At 38.8% G+C, this 13,131-nt stretch overlaps 3 protein-coding genes across 3 annotated transcripts; 1 reads left to right on the forward strand and 2 right to left on the reverse strand.

The window, feature by feature from the left end:
* Nucleotides 1–5,201: 5,201 nt before the first annotated feature.
* LOC103861037 (replication protein A 70 kDa DNA-binding subunit E) lies at nt 5,202–8,173 on the reverse strand. The gene is made up of 2 exons (XM_009138748.3): nt 7,656–8,173; nt 5,202–7,547 (listed from the first exon to the last, which is right to left on the reverse strand). The coding sequence occupies exons 1-2, from the start codon at nt 7,937–7,939 to the stop codon at nt 5,393–5,395; spliced, it is 2,439 nt and encodes an 812-aa protein (XP_009136996.1). The 5' UTR covers nt 7,940–8,173; the 3' UTR covers nt 5,202–5,392.
* A 100-nt stretch (nt 8,174–8,273) lies between these two features.
* On the forward strand, nt 8,274–10,183 carry LOC103861038. Its single transcript, XM_009138749.3, has 5 exons — nt 8,274–8,737; nt 8,965–9,095; nt 9,186–9,311; nt 9,412–9,539; nt 9,689–10,183. The coding sequence occupies exons 1-5, from the start codon at nt 8,518–8,520 to the stop codon at nt 10,068–10,070; spliced, it is 987 nt and encodes a 328-aa protein (XP_009136997.1). The 5' UTR covers nt 8,274–8,517; the 3' UTR covers nt 10,071–10,183.
* A 314-nt stretch (nt 10,184–10,497) lies between these two features.
* Nucleotides 10,498–12,941, reverse strand: LOC103861039 (probable apyrase 7). The gene is made up of 2 exons (XM_033288623.1): nt 11,030–12,941; nt 10,498–10,961 (listed from the first exon to the last, which is right to left on the reverse strand). The coding sequence occupies exons 1-2, from the start codon at nt 12,051–12,053 to the stop codon at nt 10,702–10,704; spliced, it is 1,284 nt and encodes a 427-aa protein (XP_033144514.1). The 5' UTR covers nt 12,054–12,941; the 3' UTR covers nt 10,498–10,701.
* Between the last annotated feature and the right edge of the window lie 190 nt (nt 12,942–13,131).

A 13,131-nucleotide genomic window follows, 5' to 3' on the forward strand; every position in this document is an offset into this window, starting at 1 on the left:
GACCTTTATTTCCCCATGTGGAATCAGTTAATGGTGCATCATCTTCCCATGTGAGTGATTAGGTCTTTTTACACAAATTATTTGTCTTATTTTTATAATTAAAGAATAGGAATAGACGAAACCTTTGTAGAGGTTTAATGTCGATCATAATGACAAGCGATGCAATGCATTCCATCTTTTTTTGTTGTTGTTGTTGTTGTTGTTGTTGTTGTTGTTGTTGTTGTGTGTTTGCATTGCAGCATGAAGATATTTATGAATTTCAGAAGCATAACATGTCTTCATTTAATTATGTTATGTATCTTAGCTCTAATCTGATTTTTGTTTCTAAAATTTAAGTATCCGGTTAATTCTTTATTTTTAATTCGATTTCATGCAGATTTACTTATGCTGAAATGGATTTTGAACGCTGTTTTATTAGAATGCTAGTCATTTGTTGATATATTAGGTCGATGAATGTCTTCTAAATCTTACTCTAAACAGCTGTCCTGCCTTTTGGGGCATCATTCTTTTTTTTTTAATAATGAATGTTAGATTTTATTCACCAGAAAACTGTTTTACAATGAAGGCTTTTTTTTGTTTGAAAAATGATTGAAATGCAAAGATCAAAACAAAACTAGAACTAGGGCTGATATCTTCAAGTGTTTCTCCTTATACAGTTCTCATGTTGAACCACTTTCACGGTGCCTTGTTGAAGCTCCGGAGCTTCAATCTTGGGACAGGTAAAGTTTTGAGACAGTAACGTTTATCATGTGATTGTTGGTAAATCTGCTTAATCAACCGACTCTGTTACTGAAGGTATAAAAGAGAACAGAGAAGAGGTCACAAAAATTGAATGCTTCTCACTATCTAAATAGGAGTTTGTTTCTTGGTTCATGTCTTGTCTGGTTCAGTGGCTTCTGCACCATGTCACTCCGAGCTCTCTGCTCATACAATATCTTCTTCTTCCAGGGTAACCTTCTCTCTCGATCTCAATATATCCTTCTGTGTAGTATACTGAGGCTGAGTTGACTTGTTCCTTCTCCTCTTTCTGTCGACCAATCTGGTAGCATTGATTCAACTCGTTCCTTCCTTGAAACTTCTTTTGGTTTACCAGTGGTCTCAAAATCACTAATATAGGAGCCGCTAAACGATCATGAAAAAAAGAGATAAAAGATTGGTGTCCGAGAATCGAAGGCACCTGATGGAATACTTTAGTATTGATACTAACCAACTTTTGATTCATAAGACTATAGAAGTACTTCAGGGACTCTAATTTACCTCCCCTGCCAGTTCAAAATCAGCAATCTTAAAGATTCCTTTAGAGACTAACAGACTTTCTGAAACAACTAACACAACATAAACATACATTCTTGACAAACTATTTAACCATGATTGTTATAGAGACATAGTGATTAAAATCAAAACTGTCAATCTTCATAGCAGATGTTTGAAGTTGTGTATCAATTAACACACCAAGGCTATCAATTACCTATCAATTACCTAGCTTAAGATTGCGTTGGAAGTAACCATGCCAATGAAAGTAAGAAAGGCCTTGGAAGACTTGAAATCACCAATATCAAAATCAACAAAAAGCTTTTACCAATCCCTCGTAAGCTGGTAAACATTTCACTCCTAACCTAATAAGAATTGCATACGAAGATTCAGTGCCAATGAACCAATGTCAGCAAATATCAAACTGGAAGCTGAAGTATAGCATGCACCCAAAGACATAGTATATCTCGCCAAGCATTACCAAAAGTTCCATCACTGACCTCTTTGATTAATTTGTACATATGAGTTCAAAGCCAACTCATTAGTCATAAGCCACATGTTCATCGTGTTTCAAGTAATAAGCAAAATCTGAGCTACATGTTCATCGTATTTCAAGTAAAGCAAAGTAGCCTCTTTATTTTATTTTATGTATGTTAAGAACTTCTGCAAGATTTATTAATTTGAACTTATTGTTTGGTTTCTTGAGAAGAGGAAAAACCATAAGAATCAAATCTTATCTAAAATTGAGTTATATATGGGTTTGCTTATGAAGTAATTGCTTTCTTGGTTGTAAATTTTGGTTTTGGTCCACATCAATGGAATACTGCAATTTGCTTGCTAACATGAACCGTAAAAGATTTTTTTTTTTTGGCTATTGTTAACTCATCAGAGGAATCAATATCTTGGAAAGTATTGTTCTTAAATTAAATACATTATAATGATTAGTTTAAATAAATCATATTCATACCTAAAAAAAACAATCTGACTTTTGGTTGGGTATATGCAGATGATTCATATATACGAATCAACGTGGACTTGATTTTATGCTTATGAAATCTTACATGTCATTTATTGTACACGAGTTAAAAAAAATTAAAGTAGCTGCTTACAATTTATATGACTAGTCATGGGGCTGATTTAGCTGAGTTTTGATATGGTGGATACAATTTATTATTTAATCGATCAAAATAAAAAGAATTATGAATATGCAAAATCAATTATCATATAATTTTTTACGTTGAAAGTATTTAAAAATCATACAAAGTTGAAAACAACAAAATCTATTTTAAACTGTTTTGATAAATCATGAATCAAAATGATGCAATCATACTTTTGATGGGACTACGAAAACATCTGGTATCCTACTTTTGGAGCTTCTTATTAAAGGTTACACTGGTGATCTCTACATAAATGTGTTTGTCGAGTATGTTTGTGATCCATAGATAGGAAATGAGAGACTTTTGAGATGCATTATGGTAAACAAACTACTAGTAAGCTATTTTTGTAATCTTTTTCCCATCTCATCTTATGTATAGTTATATGCCATTCTTCTTCTACTTTCCAATGCACTATGTCTGTACTAAATTTTTCTCGAAGAAGAAAACAAGAAAGAGAGGTGCGAGAGGTAGGATGATTTCTGATCTTAGTTTCTCGTAGGCTCAGAAAAATGTAATTTGATATTTGTATTTCCATATACAAATCTAAAAAAGAATAGAAATGATTAGTTTTAAATGTATTTATGATATTTGGTGAGATGATCAAATTTGGGAATAACATTTTATTATAGTCAAATATTAGTCAAAAAGATTTATAGCATATATTTACTCAACCATTATCATCTCTTCTTTCTGCTTGATATATGAAATTGCTAATTAGTCTTAGATTGTTATAGTAATTAAGGGAATTACCTCTTTTGTGTTAGACACGGTAAAAAGGCTGAAAGATAATAACACTAGGCAACACTTGTACATCAAGTCACAAAACTATATAATCTGGTGCATGATTACTTATTTATTTCAAGTTGGTGTGATCGGAGTAACAAATTTTTATTGGATTGGATATAGGCAACATAGAAAGATATGAGCAGTCTTGGCTCTTAGATCTAAACCAACCATGAGCCAACCTTCCTTTTTCTCCTAAAATTTGGTGCTCATTACTATAGAGTATAGAATTAACCGGCTCATAAAATACTCTAAACGCGTGTATATTTAGCATGTTATGTTGAAAACATTCAATCATTCAAGCCCATCATCAACCTGGGCATTCGGGTATTCAGGTTCGGTTTCAGATAGGAACTATTCGGTTTCGGGTATATCAGATAAATATTTTTATATCCAATAGGTATTTATGAGATTTCGGTTCGATTTCGGATACCCGTTTAATATGTGAATCAAGTATATATATACAAAATCTATCATCTAACATGTTAATATAAGTGGTCTAATAGTTACACACTTGCATATTTATAAATCCAACTAGAGTTCGAGTCACTCAAGTATTTATTTTATAAGTATTTACTCTATTTTAATACATAAATACCATATAAATATGTATAACATAAAAGATAATATAAAAGATAAAATGGTATGGTGGTAATAATGTTTTCATTCTTCCTGTCCAACTTGGATTCTAATGGGGTTGATAATATTTTATTTTATATTAGAAAGCTGAACCTTATTTTTTTTTTAGATATTCGGATACCCGTTCGGTTCTTGGTTCGGTTCCGATTCCAGTTCGGTTATTCAGATATACAAATATTGAAACTACTCGGATATTTGAAGATTTCAGTTTAATTTTTTTGTTTTGGTTCGGTTTTTGGTTCCGGTTTTTTTGCCTAGGGCTATCCATCATCGTTAGCCATTGATTTGGTTGAGACTGTAATCCTTACTAGATTTTTGTTCACGCATATTATGTATTATAACTTTGTCTAATGTTTTGATATAAAAACAGTGTGATTAAAGTATATGTCTTTTCGTTACAATAATAAAAATTAGTGTGATAAAAGTATATGTCCATCAAATATAAAATAAATAAATAAATGTTACACTACTCTTTTGTATGTGAAACCCTTATATTTTAAGAGTTCTATATTTAACCCATGCTGGATAAAAACAAAATTCTGGTCAAAGTAAGATACAACTACAGTTGACTTGTATTTTACCACAGATTTTAGCCTAATTTTAAATTTTGACGAATATAAATTTTGGAATTCATATAAATTCATAGTTTTCTGTATTTTGTTTATTCTTATAAGTTCTACTCATAATTGCAACCACAAAACGTCATATTAGCCGGATCTAACACGAATGATCAAGGGTCATAGGCTGTGAATTGTGACTTACGAATGAATAAAGTCTATGGGATCAGTTAATGGGTGCATCATCTTCCCATGTGCTGTGATTAGGTCTTTTTACACACATTATTTGACTTATTTTTATAATCAAATTAAGAAAAGGAATAGACGAAACCTTTGAAGTAGTTTGATGTCGATCATAAAAATTTCCAACTTTTAATTTGTTGTGTCTGCACTGCAGTATGAAGATTATGAGTTTCAGCAGTAATAACGTGTGATCATTAATAATTTTATAAATCTTCCAACATGTTGTATGTTTTTTGCTGTAGTGTTGAGATAAACAATTTGAAATCTGCTTCCATTTTATCCTTGATGGACGCTACAAGACAGTGTAGTTTTAGAAAAGTATGGAAAAGCCAAGTTCCAAAGTCTCTTGCATCAACCGCATCACCACCATTACACGCAACAATGAATAGCCCGAGAGGCTTTGTGACCGATCCTAAGAAAGCCAAAATGCAAAGACCAGACTGCTCTGAACTTGCGATGACTTCCAGAGATAGTGACCAGCAGAATGGATTACCACTCTTCATTGGTCTGATACGTATGAAACTCTTTAAAAAATATCTTAGATGGTTTCTGTTTTCATGCCAACACAATATACTTTTGCCAAAAAATCACCATACATAAAATGAGACTCAAATGTGAACAAAAACTAGTTTTGAAGTTTTTGCAGAATGACAGAGAGAACATAATATCATAAATAACCTACAAAGGCTCCAGAAAAGCCTGCCATTATACCAAAAGTATACAACAGAGTGAGCGAATCATCAAATGATGATTGTAGTAACTTCAGTAGCTTCCAACATGTTGCCTTGGTAGTCCTCCTCCATAACTCCCCGAGCCTCCATAAGATCCTCCACCCATGTACTGCCCTTGAGGCCCACTCCTAGTGTTTGGACAGTTTGCAGAAACATGACCAGTGTTTCCACAGACATCGCAGCTCATAGCACCACCACCACCATGAGGCCTAGCGCCATTGCTAGACTGATTCCCATATTGATCTGATTGGTTTGCAGGTAAACCAAACTCCCTTCTTTCCACTGACGAGACATCTCTTGTTCCTGAGGTTCCAACACCAGAGCTGCCAGCCTCAGCGGTCCTGAGTTTCTCCATAGCATCTAGAATAGTCCTGGTATCTGATGAGTAGTTTACCTTGTCCACTTTCACAACCGTTGCTTTCACAGTAGGCTCATCCCCATACGTCTCTTCTTTAACCTTCAGCTTGAAGATGTACTTGGTAAAAGCAACCTTGCGGATGATATCTTCAAACTTCTCCTCATCATTGTGCTCATGCTTCACATAATACAAATCTTTAGCAGGCATTCCCATTATCTCCTCACCAGCCTCTTGAAACGCTGTGACCCAAGTAAGACCTGTATGGTCCTGTAACTGGAGCTGCAGTATATACCTGTAGTCACACTCATCCACGCACTTATCACACTTCTCGCACCGCCACGTCCCGTCTCCGTTGTCAGTCACCTTTTTGTTGCACTGACGATCACCGTTCATGAGAGGACAAGCCGTGTAGTAGAAGTTGTCCACCTTCATGTATATAATAGTGGCGTTGACTGTGATCCAGTCAGGCTTCTCCGAGGTCCCTAGCTTCTCGTCCTTGATTTGAGAGATGGTTTTGCGAACATCTACTCTGCCGCCACCGGTGAACTCTCTCGAAATGGAGATGCAAGGAGCGCTCCTTCCTTCTCTAGCAAACCATTCCTTAAGCTTCTGAGCTTCAGCGAGGTCTGGCTCAACGAAGAGCTGGCTTGAACCAATGGTGCTCACTGCCTTCCCGTTAAACTCGCTGACCCTCCCCGCCTTAACTGCAAGAACAGGAAACTCACCAGAGTCGCAGAGACTCTGCAGCTTCTGTCCCTCTGCGTTGCAGAAGCTACCCCACATGGTCACCTCAACGCTCCGACCAGACATGTCCTTGAGCTGAAGAGATCTCTTCTGCGTCTCAGTACCCGTTTTCTTCATTATTGTTCCAGTGGGGCTTATGGACGAGACAACGCCAATCACATCTATGATGCTGTTAGTCTCCATGCTTTCGATATCGCCAATGGAACGGAAGTTGTACTGATTCTGAGGAATGGCAGCGTCCTCCTCGTGGCATTGCTGTATCGTTGACACTTCGTCTAGCGAGATTTCGTAGTCGTTAGGGAGGTGATTATACTTCTTCTGAGCAGGACGCAGGTTCCCCCTTGAGATTAGGTAGAGATTGCCAACGACGACCTGGTCAAAGAACTGATCAGCCACTGCGTTGAAGCAAGTGACTCGTATCTCTCCACCATCTCGGTCTAGAAGGTCGAAGTTGAACACTTTCCCACCGCCGCGCTGATTGTTGTAAGTCCTGAGATCTCCTTTACTCGTGACCCTGGCCTTGATGGTCCACCTGCCTGAGTAAGGGTTGAGAGCATTGATGGGAGTGATCCTAGGAGGTGCCTCGTTCCTCGCCACTGGTCCCCTGTTCTGATACATCGATGGTGGTGGCTGGTGGCGCTGGAGGGGATAAGTGGGTGGAGGGTCACGCACAAGACCTGCAGATGGATTGTTGTAGGACCGAGCAGAAGGTGGTGCTGATCCAGGTAAACTAGAACCAGAACCAGAACCATACACTTGTTGTCTCTGTTGGCCAATACCTGCATGACTCGTCCCTGTCCCGTTGTTGTTGATTTGACGACCACCAGACAAATCACTCCTACCATGTTGCTCAAAACTAGAGCCAGAACCAAACACTTGTTGTCTCTGTTGACCAACAAGACTTGTCCCTGTCTCAGTGCTGTTGATTTGACGAGCACTACTCACATCACTCCTACCGTGTTGCTCATAACTACTGTTACCAGCGTCTCCTCCTTGCTGTTCATTAGCCTTTCGCCCTCGCGCATGATCTCCAATAATATCAGACTTAGTTGTAATCACTTCCAATTGCGCAATAACAACAATCCTAACATCAAACAAAACAAAACAAAGATCCAAACTTTAATAAACCTTATTCCACAACTAATTATCATTCAACAAATACAAATCAAACAAGCAGGCCAAAGTGACTTACTTTTTCTTCTGGATCTCACTACAGACGAAATGATCGAGCCTAAGGATAGAACCAACTTGAAGAACCCCATCTTTGACAAGAGGGTTGAGAGTAATCCCAAGCATCCCTTGAATAAAGGCCGTCCCGTCTGATAACAAGACTCTAATCCGCTCCTTGGACGGTTCTTGCTGAGCCGTGAACAGCTTCAATTCCGTCACTTGAAGAACCGGCTTCATGTGTTCATGGTTCTTCACTGTATCGTTTCTTATCATCTCGATTACCCCCGCCGTCAGAATCTCCCCCATCGAATTCGATTTGACCCACAACCGGAAAACGAGAAAAGGATTGAACTTTATGAATCAATTCGAAAATTGAGGAGAGGGTTGGGAAGGGAAGGGGAAGATTTGGATTAAAAACGGTGAAGAAAACTTTTGAGAAGCCCTAGAGAGTGGAAAGGTGCGAACTTTACGCTCCGATAGAGAGAGAGAGAGGGAAACTGAAAAGGTTCGTAATTGCATATATGCTCTTCTCAAAATTCCCTTGCAAGCTTCGTTAGGCCCATTAAGTTATGGATAGGCCCATTTACAGGCCTATAAAGCAAATAAAAACACTTGCTTAGCAAGTGTGCTGCTGAGTCAGCCAGATATCTGATCTCACCAATCACATTCACATTGAACACCTCTTGTCTGAAAAAAAACATTATTTTAATTTTATTCACAACTAAAACTGTCGCGACGACAAGAGAATCAAAGAAAGGGCAATAAAAATCAACCGATTTGATTTTTCCGGTGAACCGTCGTGGTTTTCATGTTTCGATCACTGTGAAAGAAATGGATATTCGCTCTGATTAAACTCACCGGCGAAGAAGAAGAAGAAAGCTTAAATGGATTCAGAAGAAACGGCGTCGTCTGTGACGAAGAATCAAAAGAGAGTTTTCTCTACGTTAGCTTTGCGATTCTGTACAGCGATAGTTTTCTCGATCATCGGCTTCTTCTTCTTATCGTTTCTATTTGGGATCTTAGTGATTCTACTCAGCGAATTGTGGGTTTCTTCTTCTTCCTCCTCTGCCTCTCTTGTTTCCCGCTGCAAAATCGTCTCCAGCTGTAAGTTAAAGCTATAACCTTTTTTGGTAACTCCATCATTAAATGAATGATAGGTTCTTCTTAGTTTGTAGTACAAATGATCTATGAGTAGTTTGAGACTGAAAGTTATCACATTGATTTAGTTTGTTAACTCGAGTAATTTTGAGTTTTGGTGAAGAAAGAGAAGGCTTTTATAGATGAGAAGGAAGTGAAACTGATGTTGGTCTTACTTGCTTTTTTGGATGTAGCGGTTGATCTTAGGTCGTCCAAAGTGTGCAAGATTGGACTTTTGAACATCAAAGAACAACATGTGTTTTACCCTTTTGAGAGAGATAAATTCAGATGTCGCTATGATTACTATTGGGCTTCTGTCTTCAAGGTCACACTTCTTTCTCCTCTGAATTTGTCTCTAAGGTTTAAGCCATTGTTTATCTTTTGGTTATGAGTAAAACGCCATTCATGTACGCAGGTAGAGTATACAGATCACTTAATGGGTCAAACAAGGTTAGCCTTCTCAGAAGCACCTAATAAAGCTCTTCCTCCTGAGTGCAGACCTAACTTTGGTGCCGCTTTGCTTACCAAAGACAACTTCAAGGCAAGGTTCTTTTCATCATATACAGATACTTAGACTGGAATACACTTTGTTCTCTATCTCACTGTGTTTTGGATTACAATCATTTTTTTGTTTCGTCCAGGTGAATGAAACTTATGACTGCTGGTACACACTAGGGATTCCAAAAATCAAGCTTTATATGGATGGCTTTTTCGGTTGCCAAGCAGATGATCTGTCTTTCACCGACATTTTTAAACAATACGCTGTCTTGTAAGCTCATAAGCCTTCTTTTCTTTATTAATGTTGGAGTTTCAATCTTTATGCATTTCATCATCACTAAGCTTAGGAAGCTTGTCTGTTTAGTTTCTCAGTCTTGTCTTGTTATTGATCATCATTCCACTTGGTTTTCTTTTCTCCAGATTCTCTAAATTGTTACGGTCGTGGTTAAGTGTAAATGGAAGGCGGAAGTACTGGAGATATGATGTGATCGCTGGCATTGTATCTGGCTTCTCAACTTCCATAATCACGGTCTTCATTGTAAGCATCTTGAGACATGCGAAATCTTGGTTCCCTCGAGCTTGCTGTTCAGTTAGAAGCCAGCTTTCTAAAGTGAACCTCTTGGTGCAAGTGAAGCGTGCTTGTTTGGTTGTTGTTTACTTCTCCATCCTAGGGTGGATGGTTACACAATACTTGAAAATTCTAGAGAGAGAGAGAGAGAGAGAGAGAGAGAGAGAGTTGTTATGTAATGATTCGTATGTAATCTTATCCAGCAAAAGAAAGCAATGCAGAGAACAGCTTTGATTGATTGATTGATTAGCTAAAAACGATCAGTTACTAGAGAGTATGATGGATGTTACAAGACGTTTCAAGTAGAAATTTCCGATGGAATAGTGTGAAGTTTCATTGTTTGGTTCCTCAGTTTCTTCATTTTGATCAAGCTTATCAGTGTCCTGAAGATAGTGTAGAGCAACTTTTGGCTTTTGCGATTTCGAAGAAGCATTTTCTTTCTCCTCTTCATCGTCACATCTTCAAAATCCCTTTCTTTTCAAATCCTTGTTATCTCCTTCAATATCACAACTCTCTGGTTTCACTTCTGTCTTTTTCGGTTTCTCTTTTTCACATTCTTCAAGGAAACTCCCTAAAGACAATAGAGTTCTCACAACTTCCAAGTGTCCCCTTTGGGAAGCAAAGTGAATGCCAAAAAAATGGTTTAGAGGAAGAGAGTGATAGATTATTGAATTGGTGTTAAATTAGTGAATCACATAAGTATATCAATGAATTACATCTCAACTGAAACAGATAAACATTTTGCTCTCATGAATATTTCCTTTCTTTTTCTTTTTAGATTCTATAAAACAGGAAAAGAGAAAAAAATAAATAGTGTGGAAGTGATTAAAAAAAAACCGTGCCAATAAACGTCTTCTACTACATCTTAAGCCAGCGACAAACTAAGATCTTCTCGAGACTGTGATCTCCAGCTTTGGAGACGCATTTGACTCCTGCGAGGTGAGGACCAAAAGGAACTACTACCGTCAACTTGCATTTCTCCTAAGCTATCAGAAGAATAACTATGCATAACGCTGCTGCTCGATGAGTACAATGAAGAAGACTCCATGAGTTGTATGCTGCTTCCAAAACTAAATGGCCTATGCGGTGAACTCCTCACTGTTGGACTCAACGGTGTCTTCACCCCTGAATGAAAAAGGAATCAATATCTTCAAGAACATGCCATAACTCAAAGATTATGCAAATTGAATTACCTGGGCTCATAGGACCCCATCGCTGGAACTTGAAGGGATATGGTATGTTAAGGGAAGCGCTACTGTGTCTAAAAAGTGGGAGATATGACTTTCTAAAGAATCTTGGCATACAGTTGAGAAGCAGAAGCAATGAGACGAGCAAACCATATATAAGGGCTATTGGGTTTATCTTCATGCTCAGAGTCTCATAGCTCTTTAGTCCCAATGTAGAAGAAGATAGAGCCTTCCCTGCTTCCAAAAGAGCTACTCCGAGTGTCCAAGTTATACTCCCAGACCCAATTACGATTTGCTTATCCGTTATATACAAACCTTCTCGTAACAGGGAGACTATGTACGGTGCTCTAAAGCAGTACTGTTCAATGAAAGGCTGTGGAGAAACACTGGTTCTGGTTACTTGCCAAGCCTTTTCACAAAAATCCCTTCCCCTTTCCAAGACATCGTCAAGGGAAGCTTCAACGCTTAGATTGAAAAACCGGTAGACCACGAAGAATCCGGATACAGCGTAGAACTGACCGTGGGGACGCGGGTAGCCATCAGGAAGGGCACAAGGCTGCAAGTCACAATCAGCTCCATGTTCCGTGTTTGACCACTCAGAGCTATTAACAACAATTTTTGCTAGAGCGCTGCACTCTCCCCAGTTTGGAGCACCAACGAGCTTGATAGGAACTCCTGTCTTCCCATTTTTACGTCGTCGGACACTGGGAGCACACTGAGAACATATATACTGTCCCTTGTATCCAGAATTCAAACAAGGATGTTTCATCTCCAGTTTTCCTCCAATCAAATCAGATTTATTGACATATGTCTGCCTCTTTATCAGATTAACAACAGACCATTCAAACACATCGTTGAGACCATATCCGGCGAGAGAATACACACTAAGATGATGGTTAACCGACCCAATTCTGAGATTCAGGTTGGTCTCATTATGCGTTTGCTCCTCGTTCTCAAACGTTACCTGCAACGATGAGCCGCCTAAGTCAAGTGCACCAAAGGTTGCCTTCTTTGGAACGGCTCCTAACATGCTCGTTTGGTAATTAAGAGCCGTCCATCCAAAATAAGCTTCCTATGTACCACTGATGATCTTAACCCACTCCCTCCTACAAGTGAAGGGAGACTTCGCCAGTACAAACCACACATTACCCAGAAGCCAGCTTGAATCAGTAGCACGGAGCCTCCTTACACCCGCTGTTGCATATACAAAGAGAGACGTGGTTCTATGAGCATGCTTGGGGATTTGCTTCTCTGCCCACTGGATAAGCGGCTTTATAGCAGTTTTCAACCCCGATCTGTTGTTGACAAGCTTGTCAAACCCAGGTTCTGTCTCCATCCGATCGTAAGCACGGCCACTAGTCTTTCTAGAAAAACCTTCCGTCAGAGACTTCATAACAATGGGAAGACTACTAACTTTCCTGTAATTTATAGATGCCCGATAGACATAAGCACGAGTCCCTGTGCTTCCGCAGTCAAACACAACATAGTATCTTGACCCCCCGCGAGACCAGTTTGTATAAACATACATGGAGACTATATCCACCAGAAAAGCAAACAGAACCAAGCACATAAGGATCATAACCGCACGGACCCATTTACGCCAGCTCCTAGATGGATTGCTCCCATTAGGGAGACCTCCCTTGTCCTTGGAGAAACTAGACCCATTTTTTCCCCATGTTATGTTTTGCCGAGCGAGAATGGCTTCTTCAGGATCAAAGCCGTGATAGGAAGAGAAGTCTTGGAGAGACGCTGAGTGTCTCAAACCATTCTTTCGTCCACTACTACCAAAACTGATGGAATCTGGCGCTGAGGTCCCGTCTACATTGGGAGTAGGCATATATGGAAGAGAAGGTTGTGTAGCAGCTCCAAACTGATTCGAAGCAGCAGTGAATAGTTGAGTGATCCTACCAAAAAACATGTCTCTCTGCTACACTCAAAGCCTACTTGGAGACGGCACAATAAGACATTTAAAAGAGTCAAAACTAGGTTCGAAGCTCAACAACGTCTTCAGATGTGAACTGCACAAATCAAATCAAACGCATTCTACATTAGATAGAACCACAAAAAAAATCAAAACTTTCTACAGTTTAATCGAGCGATCTTCAGTA

This window comes from Brassica rapa, chromosome A03 (genome assembly GCF_000309985.2).
Source record: "Brassica rapa cultivar Chiifu-401-42 chromosome A03, CAAS_Brap_v3.01, whole genome shotgun sequence".
NCBI classification, from domain to species: domain Eukaryota; kingdom Viridiplantae; phylum Streptophyta; class Magnoliopsida; order Brassicales; family Brassicaceae; genus Brassica; species Brassica rapa.

What these genes read in the sequence shown, in the direction of transcription:
- LOC103861037 (XM_009138748.3), bottom strand. Translation starts at nt 7,939, where the DNA reads ATGGGGGAGATTCTGACGGCGGGGGTAATCGAGATGATAAGAAACGAT. An exon ending in AGTGAGATCCAGAAGAAAAA is followed by an intron (nt 7,548 to 7,655) that starts GTAAGTCACTTT and finishes GTTTGATGTTAG; the next exon opens with GATTGTTGTTATTGCGCAAT.
- LOC103861038 (XM_009138749.3), top strand. Translation starts at nt 8,518, where the DNA reads ATGGATTCAGAAGAAACGGCGTCGTCTGTGACGAAGAATCAAAAGAGA. An exon ending in CTGCAAAATCGTCTCCAGCT is followed by an intron (nt 8,738 to 8,964) that starts GTAAGTTAAAGC and finishes TTTTGGATGTAG; the next exon opens with CGGTTGATCTTAGGTCGTCC. An exon ending in TTACCAAAGACAACTTCAAG is followed by an intron (nt 9,312 to 9,411) that starts GCAAGGTTCTTT and finishes TGTTTCGTCCAG; the next exon opens with GTGAATGAAACTTATGACTG.
- LOC103861039 (XM_033288623.1), bottom strand. Translation starts at nt 12,053, where the DNA reads ATGTTAGGAGCCGTTCCAAAGAAGGCAACCTTTGGTGCACTTGACTTA. An exon ending in ATGGGGTCCTATGAGCCCAG is followed by an intron (nt 10,962 to 11,029) that starts GTAATTCAATTT and finishes TTTTTCATTCAG; the next exon opens with GGGTGAAGACACCGTTGAGT.